At 36.0% G+C, this 20,755-nt stretch overlaps 1 protein-coding gene across 8 annotated transcripts in view; it reads right to left on the bottom strand.

The window, feature by feature from the left end:
• The window catches only part of tbc1d2 (TBC1 domain family, member 2), a 39,124-nt gene extending 18,409 nt beyond the window's left edge, over positions 1 to 20,715 (bottom strand). For 3 of the 8 annotated variants that reach the window (XM_058798799.1, XM_058798800.1, XM_058798804.1), the window contains exons 1-14: positions 20,413 to 20,715; positions 18,606 to 19,025; positions 14,016 to 14,163; positions 13,711 to 13,734; positions 11,144 to 11,267; positions 7,801 to 7,910; positions 7,526 to 7,719; positions 7,061 to 7,444; positions 6,112 to 6,222; positions 5,442 to 5,614; positions 4,768 to 5,268; positions 2,627 to 2,747; positions 2,265 to 2,450; positions 1,909 to 2,030 (exon numbers count right to left, since the gene is read on the bottom strand). In XM_058798799.1, the coding sequence (XP_058654782.1) occupies positions 1,909 to 2,030; positions 2,265 to 2,450; positions 2,627 to 2,747; positions 4,768 to 5,268; positions 5,442 to 5,614; positions 6,112 to 6,222; positions 7,061 to 7,444; positions 7,526 to 7,719; positions 7,801 to 7,910; positions 11,144 to 11,267; positions 13,711 to 13,734; positions 14,016 to 14,163; positions 18,606 to 19,025; positions 20,413 to 20,448 (2,654 nt within the window). In that variant the 5' untranslated portion in view covers positions 20,449 to 20,715. Of the gene's footprint in view, positions 1 to 1,908; positions 2,031 to 2,264; positions 2,451 to 2,626; positions 2,748 to 4,767; positions 5,269 to 5,441; positions 5,615 to 6,111; positions 6,223 to 7,060; positions 7,445 to 7,525; positions 7,720 to 7,800; positions 7,911 to 11,143; positions 11,268 to 13,710; positions 13,735 to 14,015; positions 14,164 to 18,605; positions 19,034 to 20,412 lie in introns of all 8 variants that reach the window. The other 5 variants (XM_058798802.1, XM_058798807.1, XM_058798803.1 and 2 more) reach the window with 4 other exon arrangements.
• Between the last annotated feature and the right edge of the window lie 40 nt (positions 20,716 to 20,755).

Raw genomic sequence — 20,755 nt, 5'->3', positions numbered from 1 at the left:
ATGCTGTGGGGTGTTTTTCAGCTGCAGGGACAGGACGACTGGTTGCAATCGAGGGAAAGATGAATGCGGCCAAGTACAGGGATATCCTGGACAAAACCTTCTCCAGAGTGCTCAGGACCTCAGACTGGGCAAGGTTTACCTTCCAACTAGACAATGACCCTAAGCACACAGCTAAAATAACGAAGGAGTGGCTTCACAACAACTCCGTGACTGTTCTTGAACGGCCCAGCCAGAGCCCTGACTTAAACCCAATTGAGCATCTCTGGAGAGACCTAAAAATGGCTGTCCACCAACGTTTACCATCCAACCTGACAGAACTGGAGAGGATCTGCAAGGAGGAATGGCAGAGGATCCCCTAATCCAGGTGTGAAAAACTTGTTGCATCTTTCCCAAAAAGACTCATGGCTGTATTAGATCAAAAGGGTGCTTCTACTAAATACTGAGCAAAGGGTCTGAATACTTAGGACCATGTGATATTACAGTTTTTCTTTTTTAATAAATTTGCAAAAATGTCAACAATTGTGTTTTTCTGTCAATATGGGGTGCTGTGTGTACATTAATGAGGAAAAAAATGAACTTAAATGATTTTAGCAAATGGCTGCAATATAACAAAGAGTGAAAAATTTAAGAGGGTCTGAATTCTTTCCGTACCCACTGTAGATGTCTCATGTTTATTGAGAGTAGCATTGTATTTGTTACAGTAAATTAACATGATGTTGCTCATTGGAGCAGATTCTGGCACAGACTGAGCAATTAAGTTTTAAGTTTACTGTAGTTAGTGTCAGCTCTTACCATTTAGGCCCCGTTAGTTGCCAGTGAGTTAGCCACTAGAGAGGGTTTGTTCTTTTAAGTGTGTCAGTATCGCCCCTTGTGTTTAACAATAAAGTCAATTAAACTTTATATGTGTGTCCGACATCCATCACTGCTGCACAAAATTCAGGGTAAGACCACGTGAACATGTCCCATTGACCTCCATTCATTTTGTCTATAGGACAAATTAATGGAGAATCTTGAAAGTTGAATTCTGAGAAATGCCCAAGTTGCACAAAGGGCAAACAAACAACTTTTACTTTGATAACCCTATAGAACATGTTACTGTATAAAAGTTCACTGTACTCAACATTTCCAGGTCAACCTTTTGGCAATTAGACAAAAAATTGCACATTTTTCGAAATTTCGCCAAAGTTCATGTGTTAGGTGGCACCCCTAAATCTCAGTGAAATTCCTCAAAACTTTGCAAAAGTAATTTTTATGTTAAGTGGAACAAAATGCAATGCCAGCCAAATTGATATTTTGAAATTAAAATTTCCCATTCAAATTTGATGCACCCTAATGTGTATGTATGTATATATGTATGTATGTATGTATGTGTATATATATATATATGTGTGTGTATATACAGGTATAAATTTAGATTGACCTATATAATATATACTATTGAAATTACAATTGTAAAAAATATTTTGATTTATACATCAATGTTTTATATTTTTTAAATAATTTGCTTGTACATAATTAGAACTCTTTTTAAGTGTGTAAAATGTGTTTTAGAGGTTACAATGCTTATTAATATACTGTCCTTTTGTTTCTTATCATAAACAATACATTATAATACCTGCTGATATCTTCAAAGAGTAGTCTTGAGGTAAAATGTATTATATTCCTTCAAAGTTGAAACTATGAATAATACATTATATTCTACAGCATAAGGCATGAATAAATTTACTGTATAATGCTTTAATACTTTTAGAATGCATCATATGCACGATAATATTACCATTCCATACTGTAGAAGAGCATGCTAGTTCATTATATATACTGTATTCTGTATGTATATTTTATGTTTCTCTTGCTCTTTTTTTTCACACTCTGTACTTTCTCTTTTCCATTTGCTATCCTTCATCTTACCTTCCATCCGCAATGGTGTAGGGGAAGATGCGGATATACTGGTACATCTCAACACTGTCATTGATCTTTAAGATGATTTCCTCTTTGTATTTGAAAAGAGCCAATGCATAGCGAAATATCACCTGTGAGACATGAATGAGGGATTTGGTTCAATGTTGTGTCCTCGTATTTGACCTGTAGGCTTGTAATGTTTGTGAAAATGATGGGAAAAGTAGGCCTTTTACACAACTGGATTAGGGTCAAAATGAGGGTAATCATATTACAAACAAAACTGTCGCAAAATATTCAGTGGATTATCCAGAAACCAGACCCGGGTGTTGATCTATACAGCATCTCCCCAGAATGCTTTACGGTACCTTGATGCCCTCATACAGGAAGGCGTCCCATACTTTAAACAGTATGCGTGTAGGCAGACTCTCAACGAACAACACCAGAAACCATTCAACAGTGATGAGTGACACGTCTACTTTTAGCGCTTCCAGATGAGCCGTGAGTCGAGGCAGCTTCTCAGACATGAGGTCCTTCAGCACACGCTGGTCGGCCTGGAGAGATTGGAAGAAGAAAGATGGAAAAGATTGAAAAATATTTCTGAAAATTACTGTTTTTGTGTTCGATACTTGCTTCCAAACGTTTAAAAACAGTAATAGTCTGAGACCATACTGAAAGTCTGAACCATTAAAATAAGTTTTAGGATTTAGGATTAATGCAGGGTTCTCACCTGACAGCCCACCAGGTCTTTAGTGTAGTAATGAGGAGGCATGATGTAGTCCACAATCACTACCAAGCACCAGAAGGCATCTTCCTCATCCTGTAATACCAGCAGAGCAATGGCTGCCAGTCTGCACACAGTGGCATCGATGGTGTTATTTACCTTTGTTTTTGCATATAGATATTGTGGCCCTTACGGTAAACCTACACCTAACTCTGTTTAGCCTGTAAGGTACCCTTCATCAGAATGCTGTTGATCAACAAACGACCACCAGATGTCAGTACAATACATGTTATAGTATTATAACATGTATTGTTTCTCTGTTTCTCAGTCCGTATCCGGTCAGATGGTGGATCAGCACCAAGAAATGATATCTACAGCCCTGATCGTCAGCGGAGACCAGGACACCCAGATGACCCCCAGAGAAAACCTCGATTGAATACAATAAAATAAAAAAAAATAATTAAAATATAATAAAATACCTAACTACATAATACTACTATTGTTAGAAATTACAACAAAATTAAAATAGAAATATAAACTTTTGAACTTTCGTCTGGTCAGAGGAGAACTGGCCCCCCCGACTGAGCCTGGTTTCTCCCAAGGTTTTTTTCTCCATTCTGTCACAGAGGGAGTTTTGGTTCCTTGCCGCTGTCGCCTCTGGTTTGCTCAGTTGGGGACACTTCATTTCTAGCGATTATCGCGCAATTTGATTGCACAGATACTATTTAAACTAAACTGAGCTAGACAATGACATCTCTGAATTCAATAATGAAATGCCTTTAACTGAAAATTGAAAATTGAGTGTTTAATCTTATCATTAGACATTACTGACACTCTATCCTCTAATTTGATACTGTTAAGTGCTTTGACACAATCTGTATTGTTAAAAGCGCTATATAAATAAAGGTGACTTGACTTTACTATAGTATTAAATAGTATGTTGGCAGTGTTCAGCATGGCAGACAAGGCAAATATCACTTTGCATGTCATTTCTGTCACTTACAACATAGCTCTGGTAAGCATTGAAAAATTAAGCATTTTTAAGCCATATTTTTCCAGATTTAGCAAAAAAATAAAAATAAATTGTATGTAATATTTTATGTTGGGTTGTATATTTTATATATTAACATTGAGATTTATATTCAATATTTACACTTAAATGATAAATGTAATATATTTATAATAATATAAATATAAATGAAAATGTTTAATTTAAATAACAATTACATTTTAACTTAATAAATGGGAAAAAGTAGAGTGCAGAACCACACTGAAAATCAGCAAGTTTTAATAAATGATTTAATAAATAAGATACTGACTTCTTTAAAAAATTATATTATTTTTTAAATTATATACGATATTATAAACTATAACTCTGAAATAAATTATATAATATATTTAATACATTTTATATTTAAAAATACATTTAAATGATCGAGTAAAGACATTTTTATAAAGTGGTTTGTAGTAAATCTGCCAAAATTTGGCACTTTTTATTTTTTGTAACATGCATTATATTAAATTATTATATTTTATTTTTTATGTAAATTTGTGACCCTGGACCACAAAATCAGTCATAAGTCGCATGAGCACATTTGTAGCAATAGCCAAAAATACATTGTATGGGTCAAAATGATAAATTTTTCTTTTATGCCAATGAAGGAGATTTTGTACCATTTTCTACCATAAATATATCAGAACTTTTTGATTAGTAATATGCATTGCTAAGAACTTAATTTGGACAACTTTAAAGGCGATTTTCTGAATATTTAGATTTTTTTTGCACCCTCAGATTCCAGATTTTCAAATAGTTGTCGGCCAAATATTGTTCTATCCTAACAAACCATACGTCAATGGAAAGCTTATTTATTCAGCTTTCAGATGATGTATAAATCTCAGTTTCAAAAAAACTGACCCTTATGACTGGTTGTGTGGTCCCGGGTCACATTTGGCAAAATTTGGCATTTTTTGTTCTTTGCAACATACCCAATTGCCCTTTTTTTTTTTTTTTTAACAAAAGTGGCCTATTCAGTCAAAAAGCTCTTGTGATAGAACATTACTTGTACTACTCACATTAGTTCTATAATCACCTCTAATCAAAGCCAATTCTCTTGCTCTCCTCTTTTATGTCTATGGAGGCTAATTACCTGTTGAGTCCCTGCACGTAGCCAATGGTGGGGTTTTGCCATGAGAACGCCTGCAGAACTCTCTCCAGCTTCTGAATCAAGGGGCTTGAAGGAGGGGAAAAGTATTGATTGGAGGTCAGCGTACGATCCAGGTCCAGCTGGATCTGTCTGGGCACCAGGTGAGGCGAGGTTCTGCTCTTCTTGCACAGTTCCTCATAGCGATTGGGATGACGCTCTTTTTGAGACTTGGTCCTAGTTTGTATCATAAAACGCCAAACCCTCGCACGGTACTCGCGCGGTAAGCCTGTCCGGAGCAGATTCTTCAATTCTGTGGATGAAGACAGTTCTCCTTCAGGGCGTCCAAACAGGAGCTGAGCGCAACGAGCCAACAATGGCCCGTCGCATTCCTCCTGGCTCAGCAGGGTTTGGGATCGGATCTCCAGGGCCTGGATCTTAGCAAGGAGCTTCAGGTCCTCAACTTTGTAGTCCATTGCAATCTTAAATCCATATTCATCGTAATCCCTGTGGAATGTCGGGAACTGTGAGTTCCAACATAAAGAGAACTCTGACAAACATTTATATGGGAACGTGTGTGATTTAAGGCCTGCTGACAGCATGGCTCCACAGACGAAAAGAGCAGGGTGAATAAATGATAACAGAATTTGTATTTGGGGTAAACTGATGGGACTGTTTACCTGATTGAGTTTAGTTTGACGGCGGTGCTCAGGTCTGCCCGAACTGCATCTTTAACCACTTTCTTGATCGCTTCTCTCTGCTCTGGATTCAATTCCTTACTGTCCTGGAGCTTCTGGAGGATTCCAAGGTATCTGCTTTCCATCTGACAGCTATTGGCCTCCAGAACAGCACACTGGCGCACACACACACATTAACAACACTAAATCCAATTTTCAAACACTTCTTGATGTTTACTATCTCAGATTACCATCGCAAATGGCTCTGACCATTTTAAAGCACTTATATTATAAAAATTTAATTTCTCTAGATCTTTGGATGTGGACGTGAACACACTTTCAAAACTCAAAATTCTCAGTTCATAAAGAGCCATTTAGTGTTTAGATCAGGGGTGTCAAACTCAGTTCCTGGAGGGCCACAGCCCTGCAGAGTTTAGTTCCAACCCTAATTAAACACACCTGATCCAGCTAATCAAGTCCTTCAGGCTTATTTGAAAGCTACATGGTATGTGTGTTGGAGCAGGGTAGGAACTAAACTCTGCAGGGCTGCGGCCCTCCAGGAACTGAGTTTGACACCCCTGGTTTAGATTAGCCAGTCAGTACAAAGGGTAAAGACAGTAGCAAAAATGTGTCTGTTTTTGGTGCAAGAAACCTTGATTGAAAAATTATTTACCTTTACTATCAGACTTTGCTCCTGTTCGCAACTTTTTCTCCAAAGTGTTGTCAGATGGTAGATCTCAGAGTTTAGGTACTGGTTCTGAGTTTTATATGCCTTCAAATCGTCCTGAAATAGAGATATGATCACGATGGGGCTTTGAGTACAGTTGCAATCATGCTTGGCACAGTCATTTAAGAAGCATAAAATGCAGATAAACTCTTCATAAATAATGCACATTTAAATTATTAGTTAGTTAAATTATTGCTGCATTTATATGATCAAAAATTCAGTAAAAACAGTAATATTGTGAAATATTATTAACATTTTAAATAACTGTTTTCTATTTTAATGTATTTTAAAATGAAATTTATTCCTGTGATGGAAAAGCTGAATTTTCAGTTTATTATTATTATTATTATTATTACAGTAGGTTGTGTTTTGGGCGAGCTCCGCAAAATTTTATTAAGTTAATTATAATTTTGGGCGTTTTACGTTTTGAAATTGTTCTACATAAATGGCTAAAAGTCTGCGACAATACACCTACACGGGGAAGAGTATTGCGAGTAGGCCTGGCGCCTCGTGCAGCGATCAGAAATTGCCGGAGAAAAAAAATGAAATGGTGCATATGAAAGCAGAGATCCTGTCGCTGTTGAGAAATTATATCCCCACGCTGCTCAGGGCTGAATTGAAGAATTCTATTTTGTATGTTTTTTTTTTACTGTCACTTTTGATTAGTTTAATGCATCTATCTATCTATCTATCTATCTATATATTTATATGCATGTGTATATATATATATATATATATATATATATATATATATATATATTTATATGTGTGTGTATATTTTTATTATATAGTATATAATAAAATACTATTGACAAAACGGACACTTTTTATGTAAATACAGAAAAATATATTGTGATACAATATATTTGTATGTAAAAATGCTTTATTTTCTCACTTTCAAATTCTCATTCTCGATTGTTATCTGTTTTATGGCCTCTGAATGCAGCCCATTGGTGCACTGCTGGTCTTCCCCACAGACTGCTAACTTCTCAGACAGCTTCACTATCACTTCCTGTTTGGCTTGATTCTTGTGCATCAGGAGCTGGACACTCTCCTGGAGTTTGGCGATATGGGCGTCCCTCTGGTTCAGATCCCTCCGTAGGTTCTCTTTCTCTTGCTGCAGGGATTCCAGATGGTCTCGCAGTTCGGCCGCACGTCGCTCGCCGTGTCTGATGAGCTCCAAACGCTCCTGCTCCCCCTCAGCGGCTAGAAACTGAGCACAGGTGCGCTTCTCCAGCTGAGCAGCTTCTAGCACATTATGTAACAGCAACACCAACTCCTGACAACACATACATATGTGAGTTTCAGTTGATTAATCTTATATGAGAAGCTGAAGTGATTATTAACATCGTCACTTTACCTTCTGCGCTTTGACCTCTTCTGCCAAGGAATGTTTTTCATGTTGAAGTCGAGATGTGTCCTTGAGCTCCAGTGATTTGGACTTTTCTTTGCTATTCTTTTTGATTAGTGAAATGGTGGAGAGATCTTGCTCAGACTTGGCATTAGCAGGGGATTCTGGGCTTTGAGAAGAACTGGGTGTGGGAACCGCTAAAACTAAGGAGGACAGTGGCCATGAGCATTTAAATTTGAAAGAATTGTTTATTATTTTTCTAGTGAGAAAGTTGTGGTTCTTACCAGATGTCTTAGATGAGGGTGTTTTTTGTTTGTCAGTTGAGTCATCAATATGGAAAACGCTTTGTCTAATTTCCTGTGAGTGCCGGTTTCGGAAACTGCGCATTGTGTTCCTGTAAATCAAACATAAAGAAACCACTGAAGAAATGATTAGCAATAATCATTTTTGGAAGTCTCTAGACATGTCTTGATCCCTTTAATTTAAGTCTGTAGGGTTTAATTGTGCAATGCACATCTTATTAAACATCAGATGAAAGTCTAATCAAAGTCTACTGGATCATATCTGATAGGAAAATTTCTAAGACCTCCAAATTATCAACATGATCAAAAATCTGCAAAACATGTTGTAAACAATCCACTACATTGCTTCTGTCATCTGATTGTTGTCTTCTAGTATAATTCTAAACAATTCTGAAGTCTATACTGATTTTTATAAAAGTAAGCAAAAGAACAACTGAAGGCAACTCAGGTCTACTTTATTATCCTACGTCACTTTTTAGAAGAATCATGCTAACATGTATCGAATATGGTACAGGTTTTCCAGGAATGTTTTTTAACGTTCATCTCTCAATCATCATTGTATTGAACTGCATTGTATGTTTTGTCACAGAATAAAAACTACAAAGCTTTCACAAAACTAAGCATTTAAATGTCATCTTATTTAGAAATATTAATAAGACTGGGAAATATAGATATAGTGACAATTTATATTTAAATGCATTTTATTTATATTTACTTAAAAATTTCACTGATTTACATTACAAGATATAAAATTTTATAATGCCTGCATCTGCACCAAATTTCATGTTTTTGCTCAGTTTGGCTCTGTTCTTTTTCCCTTCACGAATAAGAGTATATGCTCCTGTATCACACTGTATGAGTCATAAAACCTGATGCTTTAAATATGATACTCAACAAAACTATTTTTTGTGTCGGACTTTACATGGTTAAAAGTAATAGCACAAACCTCATGATTTGTATCATGGCCATAGCTCAGTTGGTGAAAGTCAAGTGCTTATTGGTTAGTTTCAGTCTCAAACGTATAGCAATAGCGATTCTTCAGAATTTTTCAGTTTTTTTTTGTCTCCTTTGTATGTTTATGTAATCAATTGAATAATTTTTGACATTGCGGATGATGATGAAATAGTGTTTTATTCGGAAATATAAGCAACTTCCCACTTTCTCATTGAGACAGATGTGAAACTAATATTAGTTCCTAATCATATATTAGATAAAATATTTGGTACAATGCCCACATTATTCAATGAACAAAACAAGCCCATATTTCTTGGTTTATTATTAAAATAAGTATTGCCTTTTATTATAACAATACTTTTTTCATTTACTAGCAGAGGCGGACAAAGTACAGAACTCCATTACTTGAGTGAAAGTACAGATACTGCTGGTCAAATATTACTCCATTATAAGTAAAAGTTGTAAAGACAGATTTTTACTTAAGCAAAAGTATAGAAGTACTTGCTTTTAAAAGTACTTAAGTACTTAATTTTTATGTCAATGCACTGTTTTATTATTGCTGTATGTAATACTTGCAATACCTCTGAAGCAACTTACAATACATTACACCTACTGAATACACTGACTAGCTTGTAGTATCTTTGGAATAAAGAGCTTTTAGAATGTTAAAAACCTATGGGGGAAAAAAAAATTGAACACCCCTACCCACTCCCACTAAAGCAGGATAGTAGTGATCTCACACAGCTCTGACAGTGTGTGCACACATCTATGTGTAGCCATTCATCCACATTTGAGCAGATTGGACAGTGAAACTGCACTGTAAAAAATGACTGTGATTTTAACGGTAAAAAACAGTGAAAATTCTACAGTAAAAACCTGTTAAATAGTTAACGGTAAGTTCCTGTCAAATTTACAGGAAAAAAACGTAAACTGACGTTCCCAGAATTCCCTGCGTTGCATTTCAAATTTTGTTTGAATTTGATGTTTTTTCTTTGAAATAGCTATGTTTCTTCTTAGTTTTTTCTTATCAGTTATGTTTATTAGGGTTGTATGTTACATCTAATGTTGTTAAATTAATGTTTATTGCATATTTCAGTTTAATGAGTCTCACCATGATGGTGTTTAGTGCTTGTGTGAATGACACTGTGCACCTTCTATATTTTATTATTTAAAAGTTGCTTGTGATGGGCATCATGTGACTTTCTCATCACCTTCTGCATTTGGTGGTTATCAGTGTATTTCAAAGGTACAAAACAGATTTCAGTACTTTATTAGGTTGGTATATTAACATTATATCGTTAATGAAATTACGGTATTTAACTGTAAATTTAAGTTAAAACCGTAAGACCTAAAATATTGTTCCTGTATTTTTTACGGTAGAATTCCAGCAACCACAGCTACCGTTTTTTACCATAAATTTTACGGAATTTGTTTTACAGTGTGCTAAGTGATAAGGAAGAAAAGAAAAAGTCAAACCGGCTTTAAAACCCAGCAACACAACTGTAACTGTATAACTTTACAACAGCATTGCTTTAACAAAAAAAGCAAAACAGCAAGACTTATTTGACAAAAAAAAAAAAAAATGCTGTCTAATCGCTCTCGCAGTACTTTGATGTCACACACAGAACGGTCTGTGTAGTGCTGCTTCAAGTCCAACGCCAATATTGTGTTTTATTAGGAGATGCACAACAGGTCTTCTGTGGCTTTATAAGTAATATTTTCACTTACACAATTTAGCAAAATAAATATCACATTTGCAACTGGTCAGTGTTCAAAAAATGCTGGGAAATCACTTCATGTAGCCCTACAAGAGTGATTACTGATAAACTGTCTGAAAAAAGAAGAAAAAAATCACCCACTGACTTTCAAAGCTGCTACATAGTAACGACTTTCTACTTTGAGGACCTTGATAGCAATGTAGTGGAGTGAAAAGTACAATATTTGTCATTCAAATGTAGTGAAGTTAAAGTCCGTTTCCAGAAAAAATAATACTCAAGTAAAGTACAGATACTCAAAAAGTGTACAATACTCAAGTAAATGTAGTTACTGTCCGCCTCTGTTTACTAGGTGTAAATCCCATTTCTGTTTTCTCTTATCTGATGTAGTCTAGTATGAGAACCCCTCATAAAACAACGTGGTCACTCCTGTGTATAGTAAAATCCCAGCAAATGGCGTATATGTTAGTGGGTCTAACTTCCTTAAAATAATATTTATAGAGAAATTCAAAGAATTACAACACATCTTCTTTGGAAGGCACTGACGCAGACTGTTAGCGTGAACCATTTTTCATTTTACCCTAGAAATATTCCATAACACCAGAATCCATTGTGCGAGAACAGACAGAGGAAACATCATAAGCACATGTACTCACTGCAGCTCAATTAGTGGATGTTTGATTGACATGTTGAGCGGGCTGTGTAATCCAGGTGCAGGCAGACTGGCAGCTTCTTCACCCACCAGGCCAGAAGGTGTCTTCACTATGGGCAAGAAGTCAACTGTGTAAGAGAAGGCAGAAAGTACGTTCAGCAAACCCACTGCGTTAAATACATCTGATAGACCAGTATAACAAGATGCTTTCAGATAATGAGATTTTTTTGTTTCTCATTTGTTTGGTAAGAAAACATATGCAAACAACGTTATGTTTTGGAAAGAAATCTCTTATGCTTAGGGTCGCATTTATTTGATAAAAATATAGTAAAACTGTAATACTGAGAAATTAAAATAACTCTTTAATATATAAATATATATCTTAAAATGTAATTTATTCCTGTGATGCAAAGCTGCATTTTCAGCATCGTTACTCTGGTCTTCAGTGTCACATGATCCTCCAGAAATCATTTTAACATGCTGATTTGCTGCTCAAGAAACATTCTTATTTTTTTCAAAGTTGCAAAAACAGTTGTGCTGCTTAATATTTTTGTGGAAACCATGAAATGTATTTTCAGGATTCTTTGATGAATATAAAGTTAAAAAGAAAACACATTTATTTTAATTATATACTGTATAATTGGAGTCACTTTTGATTAATTTAATGAATCCTTGCAGAATAAATGTATTTATTTCTTAATTTCTTTTAAAAGACAAATAATCTTACTGACCCCCAACTTTTGAATGGTAGAGTTAGACAGAAAAAAAAGAAGCTTATGACAGTACAATGTTATTTTGTATTCTTCTCTATCTTGCTTCACGTATCTCTTTTCTACTGACAGAACGAAACAATGTTGTTTAGCACAGGGTAAGGTACATGTCCCAGCATGCCTGGAATTTCTAATAATCACATAAGTGCTGTTTAAAAGATCTGTATGCTAACCTCAAGCTAGCACTGAGTACAAAATAAATAAATATCCTGTCTTTGTCTAGTGATGCAATATTCCAGATTTTCTACAGATTCAGCTGCTCACTTCCTCATTTTCGGCACTCTCATTCAACAGCTGTTGCTTAATGCCTGGATACCACAGCTTGCGGTTGGAAGGGGATGGTTGTGAATGTAAGTAATGAATGTGCTTTTAGCATGAGAAGCCCAACCCTGAATACTTTGGATTCCTGGAAATTATGCATTTATGCATTGGAAATTAGAAGAGATGGGAACAACTTGCAATTAATTAATTAATTAATCCAGTTATCTGCATATAGCCGGCATACACTAGAAAGCAATTAGTATCAAAGTACTGCTGCCACATTTCCACTTTAATTGCCAAAGTTTTGGGTGCCTCAAAAATGAGTTTAAATTACATTTCAGACTACTTCAACCATATACAATTTTTTTAGTGACCATGTGCTTTTATCATTTTCATTTTTGTGAGCTGTAGTGCATAATGGCTTTATGTTTAGTCATCTTATGTGCACAGGGGAACTGAGCTCAGCAGTCATTTTGTGTTCACTTCAAACCTCAGATTGTTAGCTATAAGTGCCATGCAGCACTGATACAGACTGCAAACCAGAGTAAAGTTGTAGCGCATAATGAAAAAGAAAAGATGGATATCAATATCCATCCCACCACTTTTCCAGAATTGCTAAATATTTACTTTACTTTAATTTGCGGATGATTGCCAGTCCTGACATTTCCAGTCTACACTTTCTTGCTGAGACAGATAACAGAATGAGGGTAGACAATACATGCACAAACTGGCTGGAGACCGTATGAGTCCTGATGATCAATCTACAAACGAAATATCAGACTGAGCTTTTGCAACCTCCTCCTGAGGCTACAGATCATGGATGACTAAACTATAACAATGTGGCATCTGATTGGTCAATCTCAGCAGCTCCCTTGCAGCTAATCTGCTGCTTTCCTCCCTCTATTCTTGGCTCTGCTTCCTGTCTCTGTCTCTGCCCTGTGTTCATAGCCAGAGCCTATGATTTAGTAACAATGGCCTCTATTTTGGGAAATTGTTATTTTATTTTGAACACCAGATGTACGTGACCAGTTTTGGTCTGAACACCCAGTCAGATTATTGAAAGAAGAATTTATAAAAGTTTGAAGGTGAAGTAACTCTAGCAATGAAAACAGTCAGTTATTTGTTGGCAAATCAACATTTTTGAATAAAAAAGCGTGTTTATACATTATAGTAGTATTTGCTGTATTGCCTTCAATTTATGGTCATTTAATTAATTAAATTGTATTTCAGTGGTTTTTAATGAGAATCTCCTTTGAGGATAATGAGATTTACAAAAAACTACAAATTAAATGCACAGACACATTCTGATAATAAAAATTTTGATACAAATATGCTTATTTGTCTTGAAAATACTGTCACAATACAAAAAAGGTCCTAAAATGTATTTTAATAGTCTATATAGTATTTATTACATTTTCAGTTAATCATTAAGTGCTTTTGACATTTTTACTAGTTTTTAATTTTAATTTATGTTTAGTTTTAGTAATTTTCACAAGGCAACATTTAGAATTTTCATTTATCATCTTTTTCATTATCTTACCCGTTTGAAGGTGAAGCAGCTCCTCTGGCAATAGAAACAGTCAGTTAAAACACTATTTTGGTACACAGATTCCAAGCATTGTGGAATAATCCTCAAGATCTGACTGGTTCTGATCATCTTTCACTTTCTATTAACTTAGTATCACATGACTGGCCAAACAACTGAACTTTACTTGGAAAAATGAAGTGCATTCACCCTCTGATCATATTTCATAAACAGTGTAATTTCCATAATGCAGTAAATGCCTTTAATTTTTCATGTAAGCAATGTCGGGTTTCATTATTACTAAGATGTTAGGCTCTTACCACGGCAGTTGTTTGCTGATGGGGTGCTTTCCAATTTGTGGTTGTCGGGTCTGGGTATGGACTTGTGTTCAGCATGCTGCTCCCTGTATAATGTACGTTTCATCTGCAGCTGCTGCAACCAGTACATCTGGGCATCCCTGTTAGGTGCCTAAAAAACAAAATCATGTTTGAAGACTGTTGAGAGGAAAGTATTGTTGTCTTACTCCAAGATGCTTGACTGTTATTCCTCCATACGTAACTCGAATGTTTCTCTGTGTAACAGTCAAAAGAGAGACTCGAGGGTGATCATATTTTAAGAATTAAGAAAAAAACATATTGACCAGTGACCACTAATCAGAACTTTACACTTCTGATGGAAATGTGTACAGCCAGCAGCCTTTTCTCTCTGACCTAATTTCAGCACTGTTGATACTCTAATATGTGGTGTGTGTAATATGAAGTGCAGTCATGTGATCACTGTGGCATTTTAAAGGCTGTCTGACCCCAGTGATAACAACAAGCTCTTTGGAGACAAGAAAGAAAGAAAGAAAAAGAATAAGGGTTTAGATTCTTCTCCCCATTTAGAATCTCATTTTTGAAAAGCAACTGACCTTTAGAATCGCTAATCTTAAATCAGTAATTGTCATAAAAAAAATCATAAAACTTGCTTTCACTTTCCCCCCCCGGGACATTCCCGGGTCAGTCCCAGGACATTCCCAGTCATATTGGCATTTATTCAGTATTGTTGCAATGAAGCACATATTCCTTCCAGTGCTCATTACTGTGGTGCAATAAATAAATAGTTAAGTAGTAATTCAACTCAAATTGTGAAACTCGTGTATTAAATAAATTCAATGCACACAGACTGAAGTAGTTTAAGTCTTTGGTTCTTTTAATTGTGATGATTTTGGCTCACATTTAACAAAAACCCACCGATTCACTATCTCAACAAATTAGAATATGGGGACATGCCAATCAGCTAATCAACTCAAAACACCTGCGAAGGTTTCCTGAGCCTTCAAAATGGTCTCTCAGTTTGGTTCACTAGGCTACACAATCATGGGGAAGACTGCTGATCTGACAGTTGTCCAGAAGACAATCATTGACTACATTTACATGCGCACGAATATTGCAATTATTTCCAATAATCAGAGTAAGGACTTAATCGCATTATGATGTTTACATGTCAAGAGCAAAGCTCTTACTCCCGTTTACATGCAATTTCCATTATTCTTATTATTCGCTAAGAATTGTGGTTAATTTTTTTACTGCCATTATTCACATACCCCACTGGACAGCACAAATGATGGACTCAGAAAGAGCAGTGTTGGTGGCTGTTTTAATTTATTTACGTCTAATGCATAATGATTTTGTATGGCTGTATTCCACGCTTTTTCGGCTCCATAGAAATGTGATAGAATTTGTTTGCCTATACACTGCCGTCGCGTTCTACTCGCCATTTCTGGATGAGGGTAAGGAACAGAGACTGCTGGCAGCTTGTTGTGTTTTCCTCAGAATGTGATGCTTTCTTCCCCTCCATCGTTTCTAATCTCCGTATTATTACAGGTGCGTGTCATGTTATTCATGTCACAAGCGCATGCGCACTTTGGTCAGAGCGGTAATACTGCGATTAAGGTGTTTACATGCTTGTGTATTTCGATTAAAATCGGCGTACGCCACCTATGTTAATACGATTATGCTTGCTGCGATTATGAGCTTAATCGTATTATTTAGATCGAAGTATTGCGTTTACATGAGGTAAAGATTAATCGCAATATTGTCAAAATCTCATTATAATCGCATTAAGAGGGTGCATGTAAACGCACTCATTGACACCCTTCACAAGGAGGGTAAGCCACAAACATTCATTGCCAAAGAAGCTGGCTGTTCACAGAGTGCTGTATCCAAGCATGTTAACAGAAAGTTGAGTGGAAGGAAAAAGTGTGGAAGAAAAAGATGCACAACCAACCGAGAGAACCGCAGCCTTATGAGGATTGTCAAGCAAAATCGATTCAAGAATTTGGGTGAACTTCACAAGGAATGGACTGAGGCTGGGGTCAAGGCATTAAGAGCCACCACATACAGACGTGTCAAGGAATTTGGCTACAGTTGTCGTATTCCTCTTGTTAAGCCACTCCTGAACCACAGACAACGTCAGAGGCGTCTTACCTGGGCTAAGGAGAAGAAGAACCGGACTGTTGCCCAGTGGTCCAAAGTCCTCTTTTCAGATGAGAGCAAGTTTTGTATTTCATTTGGAAACCAAGGTCCTAGAGTCTGGAGGAAGGGTGGAGAAGCTCATAGCCCAAGTTGCTTGAAGTCCAGTGTTGTTTCCACAGTCTGTGATGATTTGGGGTGCAATGTCATCTGCTGGTGTTGGTCCATTATGTTTTTTGAAAGCCAAAGTCACTGCACCCGTTTACCAAGAAATTTTGGAGCACTTCATGCTTCCTTCTGCTGACCAGCTTTTTAAAGATGCTGATTTCATTTTCCAGCAGGATTTGGCACCTGCCCACACTGCCAAAAGCACCAAAAGTTGGTTAAATGACCATGGTGTTGGTGTGCTTGACTGGCCAGCAAACTCACCAGACCTGAACCCCATAGAGAATCTATGGGGTATTGTCAAGAGGAAAATGAGAAACAAGAGACCAAAAAAATGCAGATGAGCTGAAGGCCACTGTCAAAGAAACCTGGACTTCCATACCACCTCAGCAGTGCCACAAACTGATCACCTCCATGCCACGCTGAATTGAGGCAGTAATTAAAGCAAAAGGAGCCCCTACCATGTGTTGAGTACATATACAGTAAATGAACACACTTTCCAGAAGGCCAATAATTCACAAAAAATGTTTTTTTATTGGTCTTATGAAGTATTCTAATTTATTGAGATAGTGAATTGGTGGGTTTTTGTTAAAGGTCCCATGGCATGAAAATTTCACTTTATGAGGTTTTTTAACATTAATATGAGTTCCCCAAGCCTGCCTATGGTCCCCCAGTGGCTAGGAATGGCGATAGGTGTAAACCGAGCCCTGGGTATCCTGCTTCGCCTTTGAGAAAATGAACGCTCAGATGGCCCAATCTGGAATCTTCCCTTTATGTCGTCATACGGGACGACGTAAATTGGTGTTCATGTTCAAATGAACACCAAAGTATTTTTTTAGTACCTTCATCCGAGCCTATGGCTAGCATTAGCTACATGATAATAACTGTAACAGCATACATAAACAAACCAACTAAAGTATCGTATCGTCCTGCTGTATCCACTGAGTTTCAACTGCTTCATCCGGTGCTTCTCCTCCCGGATCAGATTCTGGGTCAAACTGAAAAGCTTGAACGACTGTGTGTCTACGAGCCATTGCTATACATCCACTGTCAACATTAGCGCAAGCTGGTTAAGGCCACACACCCACCCTCCAACTTGCCCCGCCTCTCTCCTCCTCATTAGCATTTAAAGCTACAGACACAGAAATGGCACGTCCTAAGGAAAGCTCATTGTGGGACTGGCTCGTAGTGGCTGAAATTCTGCACCAAGGCTGAATTTTGGGAAACAGACTTCAGATACAGTACTAGGGACCACTTAGATATAAAAGCATCCAAAAAGCAGCATGTCATGGGACCTTTAAAAGTGAGCCAAAATCATCACAATTAAAAGAACCAAAGACTTAAACTACTTTATTTAATACACGAGTTTCACAATTTGAGTTGAATTACTGAAATAAATGAACTTTTCCACAACATTCTAATTTATTGAGATGCACCTGTATTTGATGTATTGTCTTCAATGTACAGTATGCTCATTTAAAGGGATAGTTAACCCAAAAATGAAAATTCAGTCATTAATTACTATTTTGACTATTTAACGGATTATTTTAATGATGTCCTTACTACCTTTCTGGGCCCTGAATGTGGTAGTTCCCTTGCTGTCTATGCAAGTTCAGAAAGCTCTTGGATTTCATCAAAAATATCTTAATTTGTGCTCGGAAGATGAAAAGTCTGAAAGTCTTACGGGTTTGGAACAACATCCTACTTGAACTATCCTTTTAAGTAATAAAATTAAAAGTAGTTTTTAATGAGAATCACCTTTCAGCACAATGAGACTTACAAACAACTACAAAGTTAAATGCATAGACAAATTCTGACAATACAGATTTGTGCTTCAATTTCTTGAAAATAATGTCAATTTGTTTAAGTTTTAGTAATTATGTGCTGTTCTCATTTTTATTAGCTTTACTTTTTGTAATATATAAAGTACTGCAATTTTATATTTAATTTATTTATTTTCAGCTTTAGTTTAAACTTATTTTTTATTTCAGTAAGTAACCAAGGCAGCATTTATAATTTTCCTTCGTTTTATCTAATGTTTACATTTTATTTTATTTTTAGTTAAATACAATTATTTTTAATAGATTTGGTTAACAATAACAGCATTGAAATAGACTTAAGTTTCTTCATATAAACAATCATGTAAAATAATCTATAGTTTTTTTTTTTTTACATTTTTTTGTATTTTTTCACAATTACTGTACCAACCTATCCCAAGCTTGTCGCCCTTTGTTGCCTCACAGTTCAAATTTTTTTTTAAATCTGTTATTTCAAACCATGTGATTACATTACCTTGAGAATGACAGTGCGCTCTGGTGTCTGTATGTGAAAGGTTCCCTCCTCTCCATGCAGTGGGTAGCTGAACGTGGCACGAGACAGATCCACCTTACCCAGAGGATTGATATCCTGTGCCATACGGTAGTAAAACAGCTGACAGCTCTTCTCCTCGTAGACAAACCAGCGGGACTTCCAGGCTTTGAGAGGTCCACCCTGCTTGTTGAGGTAGCCACATAGTTTAGTGCTGGAAGGAGTGGGTGTCCCTCTGAGGGTGGCAGAGGTCCCAGCATGGATCTGGGTGTCATTCTTATCCTGAGCCCCATCTGATTGACCCAAACTCTGTTGTTGGGTCTCCTCAGAGCCGACACACTCATCTGCAGGAGATATGTGCATGTCCGGTGGAGGTGGATTGCTGGAGCTTCCTTTACTCTCCATCTGGTTATCTCAACAAAGAGAATAAATAACATCAGACAAAATGTTCATCAAGGAATCAAATGATGTCTATCAGCATAGCCACACCATAAAAATATGGTCATTTAGAGCTTCAGTAGAAGATATGTATATAATACGCTATCTAAATGAAAAACCATCAATATTAGGGTATTAAGGAGCAAGATAATGTGCATTTAGTTTTAAACTGTAACATATTTAGATACAAGTTTACCATGTGTAGGATGATGATGCATCAGCAAATGTGTTATAAAGGAATATAAATATTAACATTCACTAATTTAGTTGTCATAACACAAAATCTAACATTATTCAAAAATATCCATCTTACCACACTACTTATATATTCTTATTAATATTTATATTTTCTTTTAGACTGTCATTAATGTATAATAATATATCATCTGATCTATTTAAATTTCTGTTATGACAGTTTAGTTGAATAAGTGAATAACTAATGACAGACAAAGCAGAATCTCGTAAAAGATTAATCTGAGCAGTACATTTATTCTATGAATTACATAGCATATTCATATACATGTGCAATATTTTATTGACAATATGTCATAATAGCAACACTGTGATTTCAAACTGAATAATTTCACTCAATTAGTCTGAAATGTGGATCTAAGTTGTGGAATAATCTTTACTAAGTAATCGTCCTTACTTAAAAATAATATAAAATAAAAATAATATTTTTTACTCTTTAAATCTAAAAACATCAATATGTCCACAAATCCCTTATTACCAAATAGACACAAAAAACGTTAAAAAAAAAACTTGGAGTCAAAAAATTAGTTAGGGAGGTTAACTTGTCCTGGAGGTCGTCGTCTTGCCCCATATTATCATACTTAAAAAGAAAAATCAGCAGCATGGAGAACCATACATTCTGTGGCATATTCCACTTTCAAAAACATTGCACAATGGCCTATATGCACAGCTATTACCTCATTTCAGTTTCCACCCTGGAATATTTCACAATTAAGTATCACCAGCGGTCATTAATGTACAACTTCAGGTAATTCTTTGTAATACATTGTATTAATAATTAATTAACAAACATTATCTGATGCTTCCTATCAAATAGAAAATGATTAATTCAAATAGGAAAATATAGTTATAAAAAAAGTTACATGACATTTTAAATTATTTAATGTACATTATTGGACTTTCAAGCATTAAATAGTATAATGCATGTTAATGTATGAAACAATAAATAAAATGGGTAAACTTCGCTGTATCGTAAGTCATTCTTATTAGTCAACACCAACCACCTGGGCTTACATGCGCGCATAGTTCACTGTTTGATGTGATAAATAAACTGAAATAAAACACACTATTTACAGCACAACAGCTGATAATAAACACATACCTTCTCTGTTGAAAAGCTCCGTGTTCTTTGCTCCATGTGTCTGTCCAGGGCGCGTCTTGTGGCACTTCCTTCACCAATTACTACTTTTTCTTTCAGCGAGTCATCGGGGATAACCTATGTTGCGTACGTCTTAAGGGAGGCGTGTCATGAACAGGCTACTGTTTTACTGTTTTGAAGCAATGCTCGTTTCAAATAAGTAATACACCAAGTATCTGTCGAATTTCAGAAACTTGTAAACTATTTTTAATAGTCAAAACTATTTTGACTTAACGTATTTAAATTATATACGGGAGACTGGCCGTTTGAACACTTAATACAGTCGCGTGTTTTGTACGTGAAATAA

Source organism: Onychostoma macrolepis, chromosome 14, assembly GCF_012432095.1.
Source record: "Onychostoma macrolepis isolate SWU-2019 chromosome 14, ASM1243209v1, whole genome shotgun sequence".
Lineage (NCBI taxonomy): Eukaryota > Metazoa > Chordata > Actinopteri > Cypriniformes > Cyprinidae > Onychostoma > Onychostoma macrolepis.
The sequence above is the reverse complement of the archived record's forward strand: the minus strand, read 5'-3'. Positions and strand labels throughout refer to the sequence as shown.